This window comes from Engystomops pustulosus, chromosome 6, assembly GCF_040894005.1.
Source record: "Engystomops pustulosus chromosome 6, aEngPut4.maternal, whole genome shotgun sequence".
Classification (NCBI taxonomy): domain Eukaryota; kingdom Metazoa; phylum Chordata; class Amphibia; order Anura; family Leptodactylidae; genus Engystomops; species Engystomops pustulosus.
Window position 1 is genome coordinate 185,123,624 of NC_092416.1, and position 26,128 is coordinate 185,149,751.

At 44.6% G+C, this 26,128-nt stretch overlaps 3 protein-coding genes across 3 annotated transcripts in view; all 3 read left to right on the plus strand.

The window, feature by feature from the left end:
• The window catches only part of LOC140065152 (uncharacterized), a 47,149-nt gene extending 26,246 nt beyond the window's left edge, over window positions 1–20,903 (plus strand). Inside the window, exon 3 of the mRNA XM_072112693.1 lies at window positions 18,680–20,903. Coding sequence (XP_071968794.1) covers window positions 18,829–19,527 — 699 coding nt within the window. The 5' untranslated portion in view covers window positions 18,680–18,828 and the 3' untranslated portion in view covers window positions 19,528–20,903. The remainder of the gene's footprint in view (window positions 1–18,679) is intronic.
• LOC140065154 (uncharacterized) overlaps window positions 1–26,128 on the plus strand; it is a 154,690-nt gene that overhangs the window by 25,228 nt on the left and 103,334 nt on the right. Inside the window, exon 9 of the mRNA XM_072112694.1 lies at window positions 17,652–17,754. Within this exon, the coding sequence (XP_071968795.1) occupies window positions 17,652–17,754 (103 nt within the window). The remainder of the gene's footprint in view (window positions 1–17,651; window positions 17,755–26,128) is intronic.
• On the plus strand, window positions 2,404–7,699 carry LOC140065146 (uncharacterized). The gene is made up of 7 exons (XM_072112687.1): window positions 2,404–3,169; window positions 4,006–4,091; window positions 4,218–4,397; window positions 4,481–4,604; window positions 4,686–4,783; window positions 5,028–5,118; window positions 5,448–7,699. The coding sequence occupies exons 2-7, from the start codon at window positions 4,014–4,016 to the stop codon at window positions 6,218–6,220; spliced, it is 1,344 nt and encodes a 447-aa protein (XP_071968788.1). The 5' UTR covers window positions 2,404–3,169; window positions 4,006–4,013; the 3' UTR covers window positions 6,221–7,699.

Here is a 26,128-nt window from a genome sequence, read left to right on the forward strand (position 1 = left end):
GCACATCTTCCGGCTTCATGGACTTCCCCTGCACATTGTCTCGGACCGTGGGGTCCAGTTCGCATACCGTTTCTGGCGATCCCTGTGGGGTCAACTTCAAGTGAAGCTGGACTTCTCAACTACATACCATCCGCAGTCCAATGGACAAGTTGAGAGGGTTAATCGGTCCCCGCCGACAGGATGACTGGTCTACTCTGCTGCCATGGGCTGCATTCTCCTACAAATCCCTGGAGTCTGAGTCTGCTGGTGCCACTCCTTTCTTTGTTCTTTATGGACCACATCCACGCCTACCTCTTCTCCGTGTCTACTGATGTTCCTGCTGTGGAAAAGTTGGTGGAAGACCTTAAGTCCATCTGGGAACAGACTTGTCAATCTCTACTTCAGGCGTCCACCCGCAGCAAGTGTGGCTCTCCTCCAGATATGTCTTACAGAAATTTCAAAGCTATAAACTTGGACCGCGTTTCCTGGGTCCCTATGAAGTACTGCGCCTTCCACCCATCATGCGCATCCTGAACTCCTTCCATGTCTCCCTCCTGAAGCCAGTCATCTTGAATCGCTTCTCCCGACAGGTACCACCCCTGCTAATGAGGCTGATGCAACTGCTGTCTATGAGGTAAAGGAGGTCTTGGGTATGAAGTTGGGCAGAGGAAAGCGGTCTTTCTCGTCAACTGGAAGGGGTTCGGTCTGGAGGGGAGGTCCTGGGAGTCCGAGGACAATATCCTGAACCATGATCGCCTGTGGAGATTTCTCCAGCCCAAGAAGAGGGGTAGGCTGAAGGGGGGGGACTGTCATGGGTGTTCCTGTGACCCATACCTCAAGTTGCGGGTTCACCTGTGCCCCTCTGTGTTCGCAAGCGCTTCTTACCTGTCCCCATTCCTGGTCCTCTGGTTGTTTGTGTGCGTCTATGTCTCCCAGGGCGCGTGCGCACGCCCGCTTCAGGCCAGGGCATTTGTCTATATACTGTATACAATACATATACCATCCCTGCATAAAAAATGGAGGATCTACCGGTAATTGCTTCATAATTTAATGATGGGGCGGTCAGAGATGGTTCAAGGGCCAGGTGTGGCCCGTGGTCTAAGGGCCCGGTCTAAATTAAAGACTTATGCCCACGTTCATTATCTCAACAGATGACAATTTGGTAGTAGTTGGTGCAGTTGCTATGACAGACACATGGAGGCAATGTAGATGGTAACAGTAATGCCAGTCTTTACTGAAGATAAGCAACTTCCAAACAGCCCAACTACAGGAGCACCATAGTGATGGGTTATAAAGGAGCCGGCTCATGCAGGGCAACAATATGTGAATATGGCTTTGGTAAGGAGCTGATGGATCACTCAACCATCCCAGTGATTGTGTAACTCTGGGATAACCACGCCTCTTAACTCTAAAAAATCAGGTTAAAGGTGGAGTGTGATAGGTGACTGGCTGCCTGAGGAAGCATTCACAAGTTCAGTTTTCCAGATGGAATGAAAAAATTGAATGGGTGGCTCAATGTTTGTTATCACCCATTATCATACCTCCTAACCGACCCGAGCTGATCACTGTTCCTCTGCTAAAAACACATACTCATCTTTTAAAATTTCCTCGCAATAGCTCCTCTTTGCTTCTGCTGTATGTACCAGGGTCTGTAGGTGATGACATCATGTGATGATGTCATCTCTGCCTGTCAGCTTCACTGCTACACACAGCTGAAGCAGAGGAGCGAGAAGTTGCTGTGGGGGAATGTGGAATGGTCTGTTTTTTAATTTTACTGTGAGGGGTGCAATAAACGAGGTAGCTGCTGGGAAGGGGAACACAATAAGATGGTAGGGCTGCTTGGAAGGGGTCCGCAATAACAGGGGGAGCAGCTGGGGTTGGGCAAAATAACAGGGGGAGCTGCTGCGGGGAGCCCAATGTGAGGAGGACCTATTAGGGGGTGCAATAAGTGGGGCTACAATGTGAAAGGGAGCAGGGGGGGACACAATGTGAGGGGGAGATGGAGGGCACTAAGGGGGAAATAATACTGTGGAGTAAGGGGAGGAGCAAAAAGCACGGCTCAGGCCAAAAAAATGTCTGTGTCGCGCATGGCATCTTTTGTCTCTCTTTCTCTTTGATATAAGTTGGGAGTTATGCATTATGACCCACACCTGCTTGTAGCTTCAAAAACTGCATCTGAAAATCACAACATGTGGCCTGAGAACGTAGGGAGCAGTTCAGGAGCTGACTCTTTATAGTAAGCTAAACCTAATGATCCGGATCACTAAGAAGAGCCAGACTGGTTGATCACATGGTCATTACATCATCACAGGTCCTACCTCCTCCAGCAGCACAGCCTTCACCCTGACTCCTCCCACACATTGATCACATGATCATGACATCATCACAGGTCCTTTACCCTTATAGCATTTGGCACCTCCCATAAATACAAAGGAGAGCGCTGCGGGAGGAGGAGGTGCGGTGCCTGCAGGGCTCCTGTGGGGGGTTGTCGCTAGGTCAGTTGAGGAGGATAACGTACGACAATTTTGGAACTTCTTGATGGGATTTGTAGGTGAAGGATCTTGACCTTATCGGACGCACGTAGAGGGTCTTACAATGTGGTCGATAAAGGGAATACAGTCTTACGAATGGTCTCAGGCTGAAAATTTGGTGAACAGGTTTTATTGCGTTTTAATACATTTTCAACTCACGTGATGTCTTAATGAAGTTTGAGTGATCTTGTAATATTGCAGGTAATGGGGCACATTTACTTAGCCAGCCCTGTCGCGATTCCCGCTGTGCGGTGTCAGACTATCATGCACACCATTGATATTCACAAAGATCGTGCGCCCAATTTCCTGTATCTGTCACTTCCCCGCTCAGGTCCGGCGGAGTTCACCTTCTTGTTCCCGGTGTATGTAAGTGCTTGAAATGCGACACAATTTTAAAGTCAGTCCAAATCCGTCGGATTGTCCGAAGGTCCACCCCTTGATTTGTGTCACTTGAAAGTCGCGATTGAAGGATCGTGTGATTGTTACTTGGTAACAGACCCGCAAATACATTTGTTGTTTTTGTGTTCTCATGGGCTTCTTTAGGAAGGTCCGAGGAAAACACAACCTTCTGGATGCGCCCATATTAACACATGAGTCCTGCATGACCTGTTAAACTGGGACTGGGACTGGCGCGGACTAAAGAAAACATTTGTCTGTCTGTAAGTTCCAGAACTTTCTTTGTCTACTTACTGTACAGGCAGCATCATGTGAATACAGGACAATAGATAACAGGTCAGTCTGGACCTCCCTGCTACACAAGTCACTAGCATGTTGTGTCCCATGGACCTCGCTTCTCTTCCAGTAGGGTCCTCGGTTCTAGATTTATGAACCATTTTCTAAAATAATAATATTCTACTCATCTCACCATCGGGGTAATGCCTATGGCAGTGGTGGCGAACCTATGGCACGGGTGCCAGAGGTGGCACTCAGAGCCCTTTCTGTGGGCACTCAGGCCATTGTCCCAATTTCACCAAACAGGATCAAATCCACCAAATCTTCCTGCAGTCCCAAGCATCTTAAAAAATACCGCTCTCAGGGCTATTTTAAAGCGACATTTCATTGGCTGTTTGAACTGCGGGAAAAGTGAGAAGGACAGAACTGCATTGTCTTTGGAGGTCCTCCTGCTGGACCCACCATTGTCCCTGGAGAGAAGCTACAATGATGGTCTGAATTTGCTCACCTTCTTTCAACTTTATTTGTGGTCTTAGGAGAGCCAATACAATTGAATGATGTTGAAGAACAGGTAGCAATAAGTTACTGCTTGAAATGCCATGTTGGCACTTCATGGTAAATAAGTGGATTTTGGTTGTAGTTTGGGCACTCGGTCTCTAAAAGGTTCGCCATCACTGGCCTATGGTATTCATCGTTTAGTTGCCACGATTTATATCAAACCTGGTTATTCACTAGGATAATGTTTTCCCTTATTAATTTCTTTAAATGTAAGTTTATAAAAGGGATCTTATATCATGTAACATTGTCTGATCTTTCCATTTAGGAGGGACAATGGACAGAGACAGGGTCAAGATAATGGAGAGAATATTCCAGCTCACCCTAGAGATTCTCTTCTATATTACTGGAGAGGTGAGAGATTGTGATGAGGTCACATGACATCATTATCTATGGGAATAACAGATGATAGGACTGGAGAGGTGAGAGATTCTGGAAATGTATGGAGGGAGATTTATCAATGTGTCTCTCCATAACCAGGATTACACAGTAGTGAAGAAGACCTCTAGTGGGCGCTGTCAGGCCCCTGTGTATGAAGGACGGGGGAGAACCCTGAGCCCAATCCCGGCTCCTCCACCTCACCCCCTGATACATGATGACATCAATGAGCAGAAGATACTAGAAGTCACCCACAAGATGATGGAGCTGCTGACTGGAGAGGTGACACTGCTGGGAATGCTGGGACATTATACAGTAACGCTATGAAGGGATCTGGGTGATGACGGGATCATTGTGTGTGTCAGGTTCCTATAAGGTGTCAGGATGTGGCTGTCTATTTCTCCATGGAGGAGTGGGAGTATTTAGAAGGACACAAAGATGTGTACAAGGACGTCATGATGGAGGACCACCAGCCCCTCACATCAGCAGGTAATAGACAGGACTAAATCCACACGTCCTTTCATTATCTGTATGGAAAGAAGGAATTCAGTCTCTGGATGTTTCCTACAGGTAGATCCAGTAAGAGAACATCACCGGAGAGATGTCCCAGTCCTCTTCTTCTACCACAGGATTGTTCAGTGGAGAAATATGTCCCACAGGATCATCAGGTAGATGGAGATAAGACTTCTTATTCTCTGATCTGTAGTGTTTCATTCAATTTATTTCTATTTTTATAAAGTGGAATCCCTTGTCTTTCTGTACCTGACTGAAGTTTGACTGTTTGCTTCTTTGGGGCAACAAGAGGAAGGATTATATTTAGCATATAAATGATAACTGCTTCTTCTCACAGTTTCTGTCTCTGGAGGCTGCTTATCATGGTGACCTCTGCAATTTTTATTTTTTCATTTCCAGGGTGAAGCTGTGAAGAATATTACTGCTCCAGAGACATATGTGAGGGGCGATGAGCGATGTAAGGAGGAGATTCCTACAGGTAACTGCCCAGGTGAGTAGTAACCACTAGATAAAGCAGAGACGAGTGATAACACAATACAGAACATGGAGACATAGACTAAGAAAAGCTGGAAGGTGGGAGCTATGAGGGTCAGGAATACTGCTCACCAGGACCTCGGAGGAAGAGGCTGAGATGTTACATCAGTAATAATACAGAACCTTATGGTAAGCAGGAAAGTCATAGCCACCATGGGCAGACAAGAAATGCTGCATGTACCCGGATTGCTGATATCACACAAATGTCCTGTGATACATCTTCAGAGTTTTCTCACCACAACCAATGTTATGGTTATATTTTATAATCTGTTTTATTCTCTGCAGATGACAACACCAGGAGCTCAGAGGAACATCTGATATCAGAATTTATAGGAGAGCCTTCTTATATTGCACAAGATACTCATGAACAGCATGGTCCTATTAAATGGGTTGTATCTACACAATCACTATGGACTGTTGAGCCGAATAGAGGTCATATTGTTGTATTTCAAAGTCATCACAATGGGGAGAAGTCGCATAAAGGTTCAGAATGTGGTGAAAATCATAGCGATAAAACAGAACTGGAAAGACAACAGAGAATTCATACCAAGGAAAAGTCATCGCAAATGGAATGTAAGACACGTTGTACAGATAAAGGAAATTGTGTCAACCATCGGAGAAGTTACACAAAGCAGAAGCCATTTTCATGCTCTGAATGTAAAAAAGGTTTTAACTATAAATCAGACTTTCTTGTACATCAGAGAAGCCACACGGGGGAGAAGCCATTTTCATGTTCAGAATGTGGGAAATGTTATAGTACGAAATCAGATCTTAGTAGGCATTTAATAACTCACACGGGGGAGAGGCCATTTTTATGTACAGAATGTGGGAAATCTTTCAGCCAGAAATCACATCTTAGTAGACATCAGAGACTTCACACAGGAGAGAAGCCATTTTCATGTTCAGAATGTGGAAAAGATTATTTCGCGAAATCAGATCTTTTTAGACATCAAAGAGTTCACACGGGGGTGAAGCCATTTTATTGTACAGAATGTGGGAGATCTTTCAGTGATTCACAAAATCTTAAAAGACATCAGAGAATTCACACTGGGGATTAGCCATTTTCATGTTCATAATGTGATAAATGCTTTGAAATACATTAGATGTTGTTAAGTAAGATACATTGTTATTGCTTTTTCCCTGATTACAATGTACAGAAATTTAAAAGCGTTGGAATTATAAATGTTCTCATACACTGATTGTTTTTGTGTGGGAATTGTAATAATGTTAAAAGGGAACCTGTCAGCTAAACTAACCCACACTCAGTAAACTATCAGTACAACTATCACTATATTGTTCCTCCCCATCCTTGTAAGGTTCCACAGTCTGTTCGTAAAGTTGAATCGACATCTAGGTAAATGACCCATGTGAGTCCGATCATCGCCTTTCCTTTGAGTCCAGCAAATTTTCAGCTCAACTGGTGGCACCTTCTGTACTTACTGTGACTCTTCTGTACCTGCCGTCAAAACCTGCTTACAATTTGAGGCTTCTTTGTGTCACAAACACTTAAAAAAACACAGCAAGTCGGAGGATCACATCTTAATGGACCCCACCACTTCCCTGGATAATCGGAAATGCTCCATCCATAAGAACATACTAGAGTACTACTGCATCGAAGACTCTACTTGTATCTGTGTCACCTGCTCTCTGGCCGGAAAACACAAAGGACACCAGGTAGAACCAATGGATGATGTAGCTGAGAAAAAGAAATTGAAACTCCAAAATTTCCTGGAGAAACTGACTTCCAAGCGAGAGGAGACTGAAAAACAAGTCCAGACGTTCACTGTGTTCTCAATTTTCGAAGAGAAATTAGCTACCTCATCCACCCCTACCTCAGGAATTCTCTTCAGCAAGTCACACACTGCCAATGGGGGGAATTCAATAAGACAGGCATTTAAAATGAAGTTCCCCCACTGGCGCTCCAGTGACTGTATCCACTTAGACAATCCAGCCTGTTAGTTAATATGGGTACAAACTCTGCCAATTCAGACCTGTAGACCAGAACTGCACTGGTGGAGTCTTTTTTTTACTATAGTCTCTGCCAGCTCCTCATCAATTAGGAGCTGAAGGCACAGCTGAGCTGGAAGAATATGAATATTTTGGACTAAGCTCAAAGGAAAGACAATAGGACTTGTATGGGGTCATTTGCCTAGATGGTCCACTTTTTACGAATATACTGTGGAATTTATAGGCATAGGGAGGAACAATGTAGGGATAGTTGTAATGCTGTATGATAGCAGTTTGCATATATATATTTTGTTAGCGGGTGTTCGTTTAACTCGCAGGTTCCCTTCACACAGGAGTGAAGCTGTTTTTTTTCGTCAGAATGCATGAAATGTTTTACGCACAAATTTGTTTTAAATATAAAAAAAAATCATGGAAGGTAAATAGTCAAATTATGATGTCATAAAGGAGGCTCACGTTTACATTTCCGTGAAACCTGTCCTGCTCTGAATCTAAACTGAATCAATTTCTGCTGCTGCTGTGCAGATGGAGCAGACAACAGGTAGTTGTCAGGTAGTATAAAAGAGTGGTAATGTAGGTGGTGTCCACAGACCATTTCTCTTTTCTTATCCTTTTTGGTTGTCTTGGCCACTTCTGCTTTTCTCATTGCTCTTACTCCTAGAGGTAGCATGAGGCGATATTTACAATCCACAGAAGTAGAGCAGCACATACAGAATGGCATGTGAGATGTGGCTAGAAGGTCAGCTTTGTCAGCAGTTTCCAGAGCAAGATGCAGATAGAAGGACCCAGGCTAGTACACCAGGAGACATGAAGGGGTACATGCAGCCACAACCTAACAGGAGGATCACTACCTCCTCTACTGTACAAGGAGAAACAGGAGGAGCAGTGCCAGAGCCTTGCACAATGACATCAAGCAGCTTCTAATATTCATGTGTCTGCTCAAATGGTCAGAAACAAACCCCATGAGTGTGGTATAAGGGCCCCATGTTCACAAGTGTTTTGTTTATGTGCATGGCAATTGGCATGTCCCAGAGAACGTTGGCATGATTGGCAGATTCAACATCGGATGAGATGATATCCGCACTGGCTTCAGAAAGTTTAAAGGGTCAGTTTATCATTAATTAGCGCTAGGACATTTCCCAGAATTCTATGTAAACCAGTCTCTCCCTGCACACCTTGACGGATCTTTGTGTCTTGTGCCTTAGACAAAGCTTTGTCTAATGCCCAGTGCAGTTATCGTGATATCCCGTTGTGACCCCGGTTCCATTTCTGACTACGCTTCTCTGCTGCCTGCCTTGACCTATTGCTACACCCCCAACTCTGATCCTTTGCTTCCCGCCCTGACCTCCTGCCTGTCCTCGACTTTGATTCTCCTCAACGTCACTGTACCTCGCCTGGGCTGCCACATTGGACAAAGTAGCACCTGTGGAACAAGTCCAACCTGCTTTGCGGCGGGCTCTGGTTAAAGCCGGGTACGACTTAGATTCAGGTCCCAGGTGTCGGCTTACACCATTGTCTGCCGTGGGTCCACTACCCCTGGAGCCTGACAGTAAGATCCAACCATGGCTTCCGCCAAGATTCCGCTACCTGAACTGGCTGATCTTACTACTGTTGTGGTCAAGGAGTCCCGACAGATTGCCGTGCAAGGAGAAAAGCTTGGAAAAGTCACCGCCATGTTGCAGCAATTGGTAGCTACTCAGCAACAGCGTCAAGTTCCTGCGGCTCCTCCTGCTACTACGGAATGCCTGCCTTCCACTGAACCTAGGCTGAGACTTTCCATGCCATCAAAGTATGATAGAGACCCCAAGTTATGCAGGGCTTTTATCACCCAGTTCTCCTTGCTTATGCTGACAGTGTTCTTTACAGAACGGTTTAAAGGGACATTCATCAACAGCCTCCTCTCCAGGAAGGCCTTGGCATGGGCTACTCCCCTCTGGGACAAAAAAGACCTGGTTATAGCTAACATCACCACCTTGTTCGCTGAGTTCCGGTCCGTCCTTGTGGAACCTGCACGGGTGTCTTCAGCTGAGACTGCACTCCTGAACCTGCGTCAAGGGGACTCACCTGTTGGTGACTATGCGCTTCGGTTCGTACTCTGGCCTCTGAGCTAGCCTGGAATAAAGCAGCCCTCATTGCGACCTTTAAAAAGGAACTTTTGGGACAAGTTAAAGACACTCTGCCTGCACGTGACCTGCTGTCTACTCTAAATGATCTCATCTCAATGCCACTCAGCTTAATATCCAGTTAATGGAGGGCTCTGAGGAGCAACATCTCGAATAAGCGCAAGTCCATGTCCGACGTTTGCCTCGCTTGGCTCCTGCCTTCGAAAGACCATTTCTGCCACCTGCCATGGAACATTCCAGGCAACGTCAGGAGAACCTCTGCCTCTAGGTCTGAACATACTCTGGGACGGGTAATCAGTTTCCAGCCCTTGCCTTCTTGGATTCCAGGAAACTTTGTGGATGTTGCCCTGGTCTCTCAGTACCGTCTTTCTGTGGTCCGTCTCGAGAAGCTGCTGGTCATCTCGTCAGTCAGTGGGCAGATTCTCAAGACCCGATTCGGTACTGCACTGAACCCCTATGCCCAGAAGTGGGGGTCTTGAACAAGGAGAGACTTTCCTTTTACATGCTAAGCTGGTGCACATCTTCAGTTCTTCTGGGTCTTCCGTGGTTGCAGCGCCACGCACCGGGGCTCGACTTGCAGACCGGTAAAGTTCTCCGCTGGGGACCGGAATGCCTGTCATGTTGTCTGGAACTGCCTTGTCCCGTCTCCACCGTCTCGCTTCCGAAGTCTCTGGTGGGTCTCCCACTCCATATGTAGACTTTGCTGATGTTTTTTCGGAGAAACAAGCAGAGACTTTTCCACCGCACTGCCTCTACAATTGCTCCATTGACCTGCTGTCTGAATTCTTTGATCGCATACGTGGAGCCAAGGTCTTCACCAAACTAGACCTCCATGGGGCGTATAACCTCATCCGGATCTGCAAAGATGATGAATGGAAGACCGCCTTCAATACTCGTGATGGGCACTTTGAGTACCTGGTTATGCCATTTGAACTCGGTGTTTCAGGAGTTTGTCAACATTCTCAGAGACTTGCTATATACCTGTGTCGTGGTCTATCTTGACGATATCCTGGTGTTCTCTACGAACCTTGAGTCCCAACAGTCCCACGTGTGGCAAGTCCTCAGTTGTTTAAGAGCCCATCGCCTTTCAGCCAAACTCGAGAAGTGCCAGTTCCACCAGAAGAGGTTTCCCTTTCTAGGCTATATCATCTCTGACAAAGGTCTACAGATGCATGCCGCTAAGTTGTCTGCGATTCTTCACTGGCCTCACCATTTAGGACTGCACACAATACAGAGATTCCTGGGCTTTGCCAATTACTACCGACAGTTTATTCTGCACTTCTCCTCTCTTGTAACTCCCATTGTGACGCTGACCAAAGAGAACACCAATCCCAGACTCTGGCCCCCTGCAGCTGAAGAAGCCTTCTCTAGAATTAAGTCAGCCTTTGCCTCGGCCCCAGTTCTTACACGGCCTGATATGGCCTGGACTTTATCACTTATCTCCCATCTTCTTACGGTACTACAGTCCTCTGGGTAGTAACGGATCGGCTTTCCAAGATTCCCATTTTTTTTCTCTGCCAGGTCTGCTGTCAGCTCCATGTCTTGCCAGTCTGTTCTTCCTGCACATCTCCTGGCTTCATGGACTTCCCCTGCACATTGTCTGGGACCCTGGGGTCCAGTTTGTTTCCTGTTTCTGGCGATCCCTGTGGGGTCAACTTCAAGTGAAGCTGGACTTCTCAACTGCATACCATCTGCAGTCCAATGGACAAGTTGAGAGGGTTAATCAGTCTCCGCCCGACAGGATGACTAGTCCACTCTACTGCCATGGGCTGAATTCTCCTACAAGTGTCTCGAGTCTGAGTCTGCTGGTGCCACTCCTTTCTTTGTTGTTTATGGACCACATCCACACCCACCTCTTCCTCTCTCCATGTCTGCTGATGTTTCTGCTGTGGAAGAGTTGGTGGAAGACCTTAAGTCCATCTGGGAACAGACAATCTCTACTTCAGGCATCCACCTGCACCAAAACTCAGGCTGATAAGAAATGCAGACCTCCCCCAGTTTTTTCTCCAGGTGATAAAGTGTGGCTCTCCTCCAGAAATGGAGGATTCCAAGCTATAAACTGGGACCACGTTTCCTGGGTCTCTTCGAGGTACTTAAGCGCATCAATCCTGTGGCATACAAGCTGCGCCTTCCTCCCACCATGCGCATCCCGAACTCCTTCCATGTCTCCCTCCTGAAGCCAGTCATCGTGACAAGCTTCTCTCGACAGGTACCTCCCCCTGCTTCAGAGGCTGATGCAACTGTTGTCTATGAGGTAAAGGAGGTCCTGGATATGAGGTTGGTCAGAGGAAAGCGGTTCTTTTTTGTCGACCGGAAGTGGTTCGGTCTGGAGGAGAGGTCCTTGGAGCCTGAGGACAATATCCTGGACAATGATCGCCTGTGGAGATTTCTCCAGCCAAAGAAGAGGTGTAGGCTGAAGGGGGGGGGGGGGCTGTCATCCTGTGTTCCTGGGTACCACTTAGATTCTGGTCCCAGGTGTCGGCTTATGTCATCGTCTGTGGTGGTCCAGTGGGTCCACTACCCCTGGAGCCTGACAATTTGCTTGGAAACATTTTGATTCAGGAAATAATTCTGATGTATTACACTACGGACCAATGGTTTTCTTGTATACAGCCTTATGTGGGGCCCCATCAGCCCTGGACCCCGGCACTTGCCCAGGTATGCCCAGTGTTGGCACCAGCCTTGTGTGCCCGGGGTTTAAGGGCCCCGGTCTAAATTAAAGACTTATGCCCACGTTCATTATCTCAACAGATGACAATTTGGTAGTAGTTGGTGCAGTTGCTTAGACAGACACATGGAGGCAATGTAGATTGTAACAGTAATGCCAGTCTTTACTGAAGATAAGCAACTTCCAAACTACAGGAGCACCTTAGTGATGGGTTATAAAGGAGCCGGCTCATGCAGGGCAACAATATGTGAATATGGCTTTGGTAAGGAGCTGATCAATCACTCAACCATGCCAATGATTGTGTAACTCTGCCACTCCTGGGATAACCACTCCTATTGAAATCTAAAAAATCAGGTTAAAGGTGGAGTGTGATAGGTGACTGGCTGCCTTAAAAAGCATTCACAAGTTCGGTTCTCCAGATGAAATGAAAAAATGGAGTGGGCGGCTCAATGATTGTTATCACCCATTATCATACCTCCTAACCGACCCGAGCTGATTACCGTGCCGGGACAGTGCACTATCACTGTTCCTCTGCTAAAAACACATACTCACCTTTTAAAATTTCCTCGCAACGGCTCCTCTCTGCTTCTGCTGTATGTACCAGGGTCCACAGGTGATGACATCATGTGATGATGTCATCTCTGCCTGTCAGCGTCACTGCTACATACAGCTGAAGCCGAGGAGGGAGAAGCTGCTCTGGGGGAATGTGGAAAGGTGTGTTTTTTATTTTACTGTCGGGGGTTCAATAACCGAGGTAGCTGCTGAGGAGGGGAGCACAATAAGATGGTAGGGCTGCTTGGACAGGGTCCGCAATAACAGGGCAAGCAACTGGGGTTGGGCACAATAAAGGGGGCAAAAAAACGGGAGCTGCTGCGGGGAGCACAATGTGAGGGGGACCTACTAGGGGCACAATAAGTGGGGCTACAATGTGAAAGGGATCTGGTGGGGACACAATGTGAGGGGGAGATGGGGGGCACTAAGGGGGAAATAATACTGTGGAGTAAGGGGAGGAGCTAAAGGCACGGCTCAGGCCAAAAAATGTCTGCTGTCTCTCTTTCTCTTTGATATAAGTTGGGAGTTATGCATTATGACCCACACCTGCTCGTAGCTTCAAAAACTGCATCTGAAAATCACAACATGTGGCCTGAGACTGCTGACCAATGATCTGGCTCACTAAGAAGAGCCAGACTGGTTGATCACATGGTCATTACATCATCACAGGTCCTACCTCCTCCAGCAGCACAGCCTTCACCCTGACTCCTCCCACACATTGATCACATGATCATGACATCATCACAGGTCCTTTATCCTTATAGCATTTGCCACCTCCCACATATACAAAGCAGAGCCCCGGCGGGAGGAGGTGCGGTGCCTGCAGGGTTCCTGTGGGGGGTTGTCGCCCGGTCAGTGGACGAGGATAACGTACGTCAATTTTGGAACTTCTTGATGGAATTTGTAGGTGAAGGATCTTGACCTTATCGGACGCACGTAGAGGGTCTTACAATGTGGTCGATAAAGGGAATACAGTCTTATGAATGGTCTCAGGCTGGTGAACGTGAGAAATGGAGGAATTTTGGTCCAGAGGAAAAAACCCGGGAACCTGCAGACAATATCGAGGCTCCGAATCTCATTAATAATTTTATCGTGACCAGAAGAAAAGGCTTAACGTGAAGGGGACATTTAGTCTCCGGTCTACGTCTATTACCTCGAACTCTTCTTAACCCTTTCCCTAGCAGGCCTTTTTCCATTTTTTTTTTTTTTTTTTAACCCCCTTTCCACAAGTTGTATTTTTTTTTTAAATTTTAAATTTACAGAAAAATATGAGGTCTAATTTTCTGCAGGACAAACTGTACTTTCTACTGGCACCATCTTTAGATTTTGTTCATTGTACGATGAGCTGGGAAAGAAAAAATTCCGAATGTGGATAATTGTAAAAATAACACAGTTGCGCGATATTTTCCTACGCAATTTCTTTTAGCCCCTTAAGGACGCAGGGTTTTTTTTTTTTTTTGCTCTCTAACTTAAAAAAAAATCCATAACTTGTTCATTTTTCCATGTACGGCGCTGAGTGAGGGCTTATTTTTTGCGTAACGAATTTTACTTCTCAGTGAAGTTATTCCATGCTGTGTTCTTGGAAGCTGGAAAATTGGGGAAAAAAAACCTGCATTTGCGTCTCTTTCATCTAGGCTCAGTTTTCCGACTTTCACTGTGCGCTCCAAATGACACCTCTACTTTATACTTAGGTTTGGTGCAATCAAAGTGATACCAAATTTAGAACTTTTTTTCGGATTATAATCCAATTTTAAAAAATTGTGTCCGAAATTTTTTTTCGCCATCTTAACTTTTTCATACTTCGCTTTAAAAAAGCTGTGTGCAATGTCAAATTGAGTTTTTATTGCTACCATTTTGAGGACGGTGCGACATTATGATCACTTTGTAAATTTTTTATGTGATTTAAAATGTTGCGTTTGTATTTGCGCGCTATTTTCTGTTATGGGGTTCAGCACGGCCAAAAAAAACGTTTATATATTTTGATATTTTTGGCATTAGGTAATACCTAACATGTTCATGATTTTTCTATTAGTTCTAAGGAAAGGGGGGGGGGGTGATTTGAACTTTTAGGTTTTTCAATTCTTTGATTAATTTTGAAACTTTTTTGAAACTTTATTTTTACTATTTTTTTAGACCCTCTAGGGTACTTTAACCCTAGATTGTCTGATCGTTTCTACCATATATTGCAATACTCCTGTATGCCATTTTTACACAGTACTCCTTACAATGTGCCACTGGCATTATGCAGCAAACCCCACCTCTATTTGAAGATGGCTGAGCCCATGTGAAGGGGGTTAATATATTTTTCTCTGCTTTAAAAAAATAACACTTCCACTTTATTAATTGGCTCAGCGTGATTACAGAGAAAAAAGCTGTACGAGATGACATTTTCATTTATATAATTCAAATGTTTATGTGTTGCAAAATGTGGCATTTTGGACATTTGGGCACTACCTTCATTGCCCTGAATAATCCTTTTCATATTTTGACAGATCGGACATTTTGGGATATGGAGATACGTAACATGTTTACAATTTTGCTAGTTTATTTTTATATGCGTTTTAGGGACCAGAAGTGATTCAAAATTTTATATTTTTTCACTAAATATATACCGTATATACTCGAGTGTAAGCCGACCCGAGTATAAGCCGAGGCCCCTAATTTTACCACAAAATACTGGAAAAACCTATTGACTCGAGTATAAGCCGTGGGTGGGAAATGCATTGGTCACAGCCTCCCCAGTATATAGCCAGCCAGCCCCTACCACAATGTATATAGCCTGCCAGCCCCTGCCCCAGTGTATATAGCCTTCGGCCGCTGCCGGACAGATCGCACAGAAGATATACAGGGGTCGCCGGAAAGGTGAGTTTAGATATATTTATTTTTTTGACTCGAGTATAAGCCGAGTTTGGGTTTTTCAGCACATATTTTCTGCTGAAAAACTAGGCTTATACTCGAGTATATAAGGTATATTTTATTTTTTTTTTACCTATTATTTCATTCCCCCTAGGGTACTTTAACCCTAGGGGGTCTGATCACTCATACAATTTACTGCAGCACTACTGTAGATATATTGATAATATATTGCAGTCTGTCTCAGACAGGCAGGAGCCACACCTTCGAAACGTGGCATAAGGACTTTATGAAATGTGACAACTATGCCTGTTGAACGTGTTGTCCATGTGTATTGAGTTAGACGATATAAACGGATCAAATAGTAAGGTGTGCACATACTCACAGGATGCGTGAATGAAGATTGAGCGATCTTCTAATATTGCACATAACGTCTCACTTCCAGTTGAAGTACATTTGTATGTTTAATCAAATGTTTGTCACCCATTTTGGCAAATCCGCGAAAAAACCAATGATGTCACTTGTCCCAAACACTTGAAGGATCGTGTGATTGTTACTTGGTAACAGATCCGCATACACATTTTGTTATTTTTGTGTTCTCATGGGCTTCTTTAGGAAGGTCCGAGGAAGACGCAACCATCTGGATGCGCCCATATTAACACATGCGACCTGCATGACCTGTTAAACTAACGAAAAATGCATAGATATAAAGCAAACGTTTGTCTGTAAGTTCCAGAACTACCTCAGGTCTACTTACTGCACAGGCAGCATCATGTGAATACAGGACAATAGATAACAGGTCAGTCTGGACCTCCCTGCTACACAAGTCACTAGCATGTTGTGTCCCATGGACCTCGTTTATCTTCCAGAATGGTTCCTCGATTCTGGATTTATGAAACATTTTCTAAAATATTAATATTCTACCATCAGTGGTAATGCCTATGGTATTCACCTGGAGACTGTTTCCTGACAGGTTATTCAATCGACAGACATTAGGATAATGTTTTCCCTTTTTATTTTCTTTAAATATAATTTTAAAAACTGGATTTTATATCATGAAACTTTGTCTCATCTTCTTTCTCTTCAGGATCAGACAATGGAGAGAGACAGGAGGGTGGAGAGAATCTTCCAGCTCACCCTAGAGATTCTCTTCTATATTACTGGAGAGGTGAGAGATTGTGATGAGGTCACATGACATCATTATGTATGGGAATAACAGATGATAGGACTGGAGAGGTGAGAGATTCTGGAAATGTATGGAGGGAGATTTATCAATGTGTCTCTCCATAACCAGGATTACACAGTAGTGAAGAGGACCTCTAGTGGGCGCTGTCAGGCCCCTGTGTATGAAGGACCGGGGAGAACCCTGAGCCCAATCCCGGCTCCTCCACCTCACCCCCTGATACATGATGACATCAATGAGCAGAAGATCCTAGAAGTCACCCACAAGATGATGGAGCTGCTGACTGGAGAGGTGACACTGCTGGGAATGCTGGGACATTATACAGTAACGCTATGAAGGGATCTGGGTGATGACGGGATCATTGTGTGTGTCAGGTTCCTATAAGGTGTCAGGATGTGGCTGTCTATTTCTCCATGGAGGAGTGGGAGTATTTAGAAGGACACAAAGATGTGTACAAGGACGTCATGATGGAGGACCACCAGCCCCTCACATCAGCAGGTAATAGACAGGACTAAATCCACACGTCCTTTCATTATCTGTATGGAAAGAAGGAATTCCGTCTCTGGATGTTTCCTACAGGTAGATCCAGTAAGAGAACATCACTGGAGAGATGTCCCAGTCCTCTTCTTCTACCACAGGATTGTTCAGAGGAGAAATATGTCCCACAGGATCATCAGGTAGATGGAGATAAGACTTCATGACATCTTCTCTGATCTGTGGAGATTTATTACAGTCATTAAATTGTCTTCTTGTAAAATCCCCTGGCCATATATAGTCTCTATGTGCTGGACTCCAGCTTTACCATTTGCTTTTTCTGAAACAGTAATTCTTTGTTCGGCTCATTTCCCACTACTGTTCCTTCTTTCCGTTCCTTCCCTCCTTCGAAAAAGTAAAGAACTGAGGTTTAACAGAGTTTTAACGTTTCACTTAAAAATCTCATTGACATCAATGTAAATTTTATGTCATCCTTTATGTTCCGTATGTTCTCAATATGTTGGATTTATGGTGGAGACCTGTAGCTATGTGTCTCAGATAACTTCTCCTGTCCTCCTGTAGTTATAAATTACTGATCTTTTCTTATCTTCTAAATCCTCCTCTGTGACTTCTCCATCGTCTGGTGACTTCTTACAATATTTGTTCCTCAGTTTGTGTATCAGGGTGAAGCTGTGAAGAATATTCCTGCCCCAGAGACATATGTGAGGGGCGATGAGCGATGTAAGGAGGAGATTCCTACAGGTAACTGCCCAGGTGAGTAGTAACCACTAGATAAAGCAGAGACGAGTGATAACACAATACAGAACATGGAGACATAGACTAAGAAAAGCTGGAAGGTGGGAGCTATGAGGGTCAGGAATACTGCTCACCAGGACCTCGGAGGAAGAGGCTACTACAGTTACTAGATCAGTAATAAATGTTCTCTATTCAACTATTCTTTGGACAGTGTCAATGGGGCACATTTACTTACCTGTCCGACGAAATTTCCCGAAATTGCATTGTCCAACGAGAACTCACTGTGCTGCGATTCACTAAGATTGTGCGCCCTATATCCGGCATTTCACACTTCCCCGCTCAGGTCCGATGGAGTTCTCCTTATTCTTCATGATGCATTGCCTTGCAACACAATTTGAAAGTTAAATCCCACGCTCAGTCTGAATTTGTCAGAACGTCCGACGGCACGGCCCCCTAATTTCTGTTGCGTGAAAGCAGCGCGGCTGCGCCAAAATCCAATCGTGTACGACACAATTCCAGCGCAGACACCTGTCAAAGCTGTGCAATCCTCGAAAACGTCGTAAAGTCTGCCGAAAGTGCGCACGTGGACCCTTGGTAAATAAGCCCCAATGGGGCAAGAGGTTAACAATGAAGTCAATGAAGCTCTCTCCCCTTCCCTTTAAATGCCTCCTTAAAAGTTTTTTATGCCTTTTATGTCCATGCTTAACACTAACCGGCTCTCCTGAAGTCTGGTCTGTGATGTCAACCAAAGTGGAGGGGCTGTGGGGAGAGCTGGACTTCAGTGCTTAACTATATGCCTCTGTGACTTCATACAACCAAATTTCATCTCACACGAAAGTTGATATGAAAAATGTCCCAACATACTGGTCACGGTTTATTACAGGTTTTTTTTAAAGTTTTTTTTAACCACCAATGTTTCTGTTGTATCTATCGTATTCCTTTTCAGATGACTACACCCGGAGCTTAGAGGAGCATCTGATATCAGATATTAAAGAAGAGGAACCTTATATCACACATTATATATCAGAAGAGCAGGACAACATCCCAGATGAATCCTCAGGCCTGTACAGCAACAATCCTTCATCTGATCCCATGACGTGTGTCCTCTCTTCACAATCACTATGGAGTGATGAGCAGAATATGCCTCGTATCGTTGTATTTGAAAGTGATCACAATGAAGAGAATTCGAATAACGGTTCAGAATGTGAGGAAAGTTACAGTGATAAACCAGAACCGGTAGGACAACAGAGAATTCACACAGGGGACAAATCATTATCGCGAATTGATTCTGAGCAATTTTGCCCAGGGAAAGGGAATTTTGTTAACTATCAGAGAAGTCACACAGCAGCGAAGCCATTTCCTTGTGCGTATTGTGAGAAAGGTTATAACCAGAAATCCAATCTTGTTAGACATGAGCGCATTCACACGGATGAGAACCCATATGTCTGTTCAGAATGCGGGAAATTATTCCGCGATAAATACAATCTCATTAGACATCTAAGGATTCACACGGGGGTGAGGCCCTATCCATGTTCTGTATGTGAGAAAAGATTTAACTCCACATCAGATCTTGTTGTACATCAGAGAATTCACACAGGGGAGAAGCCATATTCCTGTACAGAATGTGGGAAAAGTTATGTTGCTAAAAACGATCTTGTTCGCCATTCCAGGACACACGCGGGGGTGAAGCCATTTTCATGTACAGAATGCGGGAAATGTTTTACCCAGAAAACACATCTAAGAAGACATCAGAAAAGTCACACTGGGGAGAAGCCATTTTCATGTCCATAATACATGAGATGGGTTTTAGAGATAAATTAGATGTTGTTAAGTATGAATTTAGGGACAGAAGCAATATCCGTGTACTGAGTGTTAGAAATGTTTTTACAGAAGATCCTATTCTGTTGTTATTTTTGTTTTCAGAATGTGAAAAATGTTATAGTGTTAAAACTGATCTTGCTTCACACCAGATAATTCGCACAGGAGAGATGCTTCTTTTTAGGCCCACCGGTTGCAGAGATATCAGTCCCAGTATCTGACCATTGTTATTCTCTCCACTGTCTGATAGGAGGTGCTAGTGCGGAGGGCGTGTGTTGTGTTAAACACTGCGACACTGAGAAGATTATCAAAGCACACGCCTCTTCTCTGCTCCAGCAACTCCTCTCTGACAGTGGAGAGGATTATAATGATCAGATACTGGGGCTGATACCTCAGCAACCACAGGGAGCTAGAAAGAAAATTCAAAGTGCTTCAGAATCTATGTAGAAGCCCCTTGTGGCCCCTGCCACATGTATGAGGCAGTGAAAATAATTGTTTAAAGAAACACTCCATGAGTTCTACTATTGTTTGTGTCATTATCTTATTATCTGCATTTTTGAATGTTATTTCTATCTCCATATATCACATTTGGCTGCCACTGATGACTCTCTCCTGCCCTACAGTGAATTCTTCGAATATGTGTTTTTAAGTGTATCATATTATTTATGTGTTTTTAGTATTAACTTATAAAAAATAGTCATATTTTGGATTGGATCATTGGGAATTCCTGTATTGATATCTTGGTAACTTCGGCACATGTTCCATGCACTTTCCAATATGGATACATTGTGTATTCTATCACTATCCATTAGAATTCCAAGATGGTTGAGTGGGGATAGCACAAGTGTGATGACGCGTGTGCTGTTTCGGCAAGGGCACTGGTCGCCTCACCATGCGCCACATCACATCCTATGTAGTGGTGTTATGAGCTGCAGGGCCCCTTCTACATTAATAACCGCCCTCTTATGTAGGTAAATAGAGATGAGTGGACCCAACATTTCGGTTCGGGTTTAACCGTACGACCCAGATCTGTTTCGGGATTGGCAGCCGAAAAGCCAATCCGGCAAATGGACACCTTCAACAACTAGCCAGGGCTATGATTGGTCGAGCTTTTGAATATAGTGTTCAGCTTTGTGGTGTTGCCGTGTAGATTTACGTCTTCATAATTGTAATATTGTTGGTACCTCCATTGAAGTAATGTGTATAAATATTAGGTTTGCTGCAGTGATTTCTTGTGCTTGTATTACACGCCGGCCACCACCATGTGGTATTTTATGTTTGTTTTTAGTTCCGGGTGACTGTGCATATTTAACGTTATTGTGTTTAATAAAGATTGATCTATTCTCTGACTATATGGCATTTATTCATACATGATAATGGTCCAGAATATACTAGTGTAGGGGTTTGTTTGATATAGTATACAGCCATGAATATTTGTGGATATTATTATGTAGAATTTTTGGTCCGAAACCGGCACGGACAGGGAGCTAATGTTAAATACGACCCTACATCAACAAATGCAGCGTCATGATCAAGTAGAGATGGTTATCAACCCAAGCGATTGGTGTCGTGGGTGATGTTGATGACCCTAACACACCCTGAGAGTATGCCAAGGAGATGTAGGCATAAAGTTCATCATTTTATATTTTCAATTTTTGCCTGGATGCAGGATTCCTTTTCGGATTTCTCTATAAAGTTCATCCGACTCGCAGGTGTAAATGGCCAGGCGCACGCCCATCTGACGATACGTGGTGGACAAGTTGGTTATACAGGCAGCCCCCGGGTTACATACAAGATAGGAACTGTAGGTTTGTTCTTAAGTTGAGTTTGCATGTAAGTCGGAACTGTATATTTTATCATTGTAATCCCAGACAGAACTTTTTTGGTCTCTGTGACAATTGGATTTTAAAAATGTTGGGTTGTCATAAGAATCAATATTAACACTAAAGCTTCATTACAGACGCCTGTGATAACTGTTACAGCTGATTATTGTAGCCTAGGACTAAAGTACAATAAATTACCAATATCCAGAGGTCCGTTTGTAACTAGGGGTCGTATTTAAGTCGAGTGTTCTTAAGAAGGGGACCGCCTGTATAACCAAAAAAATAGTGATATGAAGTGAGAAGAGGACACATTAAAAAGGGATGTGAAAAATAAACTTAATGACAAAAATATATGAAAAAATGCGAAGGAAAAATTGTGCAAAAATCTGTAAGAAATGAGTGCATGTGATGGAATGAAATGTTAAAGTTGAATGAATGAGTTACAAAACTGTGTGAATGTGGTCGAGGTGTAAATGCCGCTATAGACAATGGTGTTGTACCAACAATAATAACACGTGAAGAAAAAAAAGTGAGATGCTAGTGAAATTAAAATAAATATAATAGAAGTGAAAAAGCTACTGAAGTTACTCCAATGCTGAAACACAAGGAGCCGGCAGTTCCCCAACACATCTGGGACTGGCTGTAACCCAGACCTATAAGGATGTCAGCAGATGCGCCATGATAAGGCAGGTAAGCCTGCGGATCCATGGTAATAACCGCACGGGTTAGAGCGATGAAGAGATATTCACTTATATCCACCTATACCGACCCAACCTAAACTGAAAAAAAAGATAAAAAACATTAAAATCAAAGAAAAACCAAAGTGGTGTTGGGCAACAACCACTTGGGGGGAAGACATACTAAGCTATAGGGATAACTGTGCCCCGTTGCACCTTGATATGATGCTGTGGATCCCGGCATATTCTCCGCCCACCACAGATGAAACACAGGACAAGAACTGATGATTATAGAAAAGATGAGAATCTAAATGATCATTTGGTTTAACAGTGTTGAGCCTCCAAATCCATTTGGATTCCAATTGTAACAATTTCTTCTTTGTTGCTCCTCCTCTCAGTCAGCAATCACATGATCTATTCCTCTCATCCGAAGCCCGCGGGATTGCATCCATGAAATTGCCAAAAGTGGCGAGGGATCGGTTTCAATTGGGCGGCATCTGATTCTTGTACATCCGCTGCAACCCGAATACCGTATTTTTCAGACTATAAGGCGCACAAAAAATCCTTTTATTTTCTCAGAAATCAAAGGTGCGCCTTATATATGAACCGTACTTACTGACTACAGCTGCCTTGAGCTCTGCACAGGTCTGCCACCTGCTGGTCATTCATCCTTATAAATAGGTGCGTCTTATAATCCGGTGCACCTTATATATGAACCTAGATGTTTTAGCAGGCATTTATTGATGGTGCGCCTTATATATGAACCGTACTTACAGGCTACAGCTGCCTTGAGCTCTGCACAGGTCTGCCACCTGCTGGTCATACATCCTTATAAATAGGTGCGCCTTATAATCCGGTGCACCTTATATATGAACCTAGATGTTTTAGCAGGCATTTATTGATGGTGCGCCTTATAATCCGGTGCGCCTTATAGTCCGAAAAATACTGTACATGTTCTCGTACACATGTTTTTAATTTTCTGGTGGTCGTTCCAACATAAATGAGGGAACAGGGACAAGTAGCATAATAGATCGCCCTTTGGTGTTACAGTCAATTGGCCATGTGATCTTGAAAGTACGCTCACCACTTGAATTCGTGAATGTATTACACATTATTACATTTGACACTCAATGCACCTCCCACATGATGTGCAACCACACTTTGGTTTGGATGCACCAAAAATATGTTGACCTACTTGCGGTGCTGGATGGCTATGTACAAGTAAATCTTTCAAATTCCGTCCGCGTCTGCTGGTAATTGTTGGTCGAGGAGGAAGATTTTGTTTCAAAATGGAATCCGTCTGCAAATTCGGCCGAATTTTTGCAAAATATCTTTCATTCCTATCTTTAATGGTATGGTGTAATAAATCTTGGAGGTTGAGATTCATGTTGTTTCTTTGTGGAAGAGAGAAGGGATGCTCTTGTTGATTGATACCCACGTGTGCGGAATCTCTCTGTCAAATCCTAAACGCAACCTAAATTTGTGCTACTGGATACATTAAAAAACAACATCTGAGATTTCTGTGCATTTTCTATAAGGATCACAAGGTCATGACATCATCACAGGTCCTATCTACTCCAGCAGCACGGCCTGGAAACTGACTCCTCCCACTCACTGATCACATGATCATCACATCACCATATAGGATCCCCCTATATATACAGAGCACCGAGTTGTATGTGAGGGTGTTACAATTTTTTTAAAAACTTGTTTGGGAAGATAAGGCAAGAAGAAAAACAGGTGAATGGCGTTAAATGAAAGAATTTAGGTCAAGAAGAAAGAACCCAGGAAATGGCGGACAGTATCATTTATAATTCTCTCGTGACCAGGAGAAGCTTCGTGTGAAGGGGACATTTCTTCTCTCTCCAGGCGGCGTCTATTACCTCTGACTGCTAAAGTGATGGGTCAGTAATGTTGTGAGGAGGCATTTTTCTGGAGGGCCGCACAGCCCTTGATGTGCTAAAGAGAGGAACCCTGACTGCCATTAGGTACTAGGATAAGGTTCTCAGACACATTGTGAGACCTTATGCAGGTGTAGTGGGCCCTGGTGATGCAGGACAATGCTAGGTCTCGTGTGGCTGTAGTGTGTCAGCAGTTCCTGCAATGGAGCAGCCTACCCATTCCCCAGACACATTTTGGACATCATTTCTCATTCCATCCATCAACACCATGTTGCACCACAGACTATCCAGGAGATCCCTCAGGAGAAAATTCCTCACCATATCATAAGCATGCCCAGGTATTGTAGGGAAATCATACAGGCGTGTGGAGGCCACACACCACTGAGCCTCATCAGGAGCATACCCAGGTGTTATAGGGAGGTCATACAGGCGTGTGGAGGCCACACACCACTGAGCCTTATCAGGAGCATACCCAGGTGTTATAGGGAGGTCATACAGGCGTGTGGAGGCCACACACCACTGAGCCTCATCAGGAGCATACCCAGGTGTTATAGGGAGGTCATACAGGCGCGTGGAGGACACACACCACTGAGCCTTATCAGGAGCGTACCCAGGTGTTATAGGGAGGTCATACAGGCGTGTGGAGGCCACACACCACTGAGCCTTATCAGGAGCGTACCCAGGTGTTATAGGGAGGTCATACAGGCGCGTGGAGGCCACACACCACTGAGCCTCATCAGGAGCATACCCAGGTGTTATAGGGAGGTCATACAGGCGCGTGGAGGCCACACACCACTGAGCCTTATCAGGAGCGTACCCAGGTGTTATAGGGAGGTCATACAGGCGTGTGGAGGCCACACACCACTGAGCCTCATCAGGAGTATACCCAGGTGTTATAGGGAGGTTATACAGGTGCGTGGAGGCCACACACCACTGAGCCTCATCAGGAGCATACCCAGGTGTTATAGGGAGGTCATACAGGCGCATGGAGGCCACACACCACTGAGCCTCATCAGGAGCATGCCCAGGTATTGTAGGGAGGTCATACAGGCACGTGGAGGTTACACACTACTGAGCCTCATCAGGAGCATGCCGAAGCATTGTAGGGAGGTCGTACAGGCACGTGGAGATCACACACCACTGTGCCTCATTAGGAGCATACCCAGGTATTGTAGGGAGGTCATACAGGCGCGTGGAGGTTACACACTACTGAGCCCCATCAGGAGCGTGCCGAAGCATTGTAGGGAGGTCGTACAGGCATGTGGAGATCACACACCACTGCGCCTCATCAGGAGCATACCCAGGTGTTATAGGGAGGTCATACAGGCGCGTGGAGGCCACACACCACTGAGCCTCATCAGGAGCATACCCAGGTGCTATAGGGAGGTCATGCAGGTGCGTGGAGGCCACACACCACTGAGCCTCATCAGGAGTATGCTCAGGTATTGTAGGGAGGTCATACAGGCACTTGGAGGTCATACACCACTGAGCCTCATCAGGAGCATGCCCAGATATTGTAGGGAGGTCATACAGGCACGTGGAGGTTACACACTACTGAGCCTCATCAGGAGCATGTCGAAGCTTTGTAAGGAGGTCGTACAGCCATGTGGAGATCACACACCACTGCGCCTCATCAGGAGAATACCCAGGTATTGTAGGGAAGTCATACAGGTGTGTGGAGGTTACACACACCATTGAGCCTCATCAGGAGCATGCCCAGGCATTATTTGGAGGTCATACAGGCACGTGGAGGTTACACACCACTAAGACTCATGTCCTTGTTTTGAAGCATTTTCGCTGAAGTTGGATCAGCCTGAAATTTGAGTTTGAGTACAATTCCAAATCCAGCCCTTCATGGGACCAGAGTCGTAAGAGACGTAAGAGACTTCTGAATGGGGCACGCCTTCCCACTTTCAAATATACATATTACACACACTCACACTATACATACACACACACACATTTATATACCTATAAACCTTTATACATAAACATACAGTTCTGTATACGCACATTTATACACTCTTACACACATATAGAGCATGTATACATCACATATACACACACAAACAGTGCCATATACAGATGAACAGCTTTTATACACACACATAGATTATATACACAACATACACACATACATTATATACACAACATACACACATACAAAATATAC

Coding starts and splice junctions, on each gene's coding strand:
- LOC140065146 (XM_072112687.1), top strand. CDS start 4,014: ATGGACAGAGACAGGGTCAAGATAATGGAGAGAATATTCCAGCTCACC. Junction 4,398..4,480: donor TGGAGCTGCTGACTGGAGAG/GTGACACTGCTG, acceptor TGTGTGTGTCAG/GTTCCTATAAGGTGTCAGGA. Junction 4,784..5,027: donor ATGTCCCACAGGATCATCAG/GTAGATGGAGAT, acceptor TTTCATTTCCAG/GGTGAAGCTGTGAAGAATAT.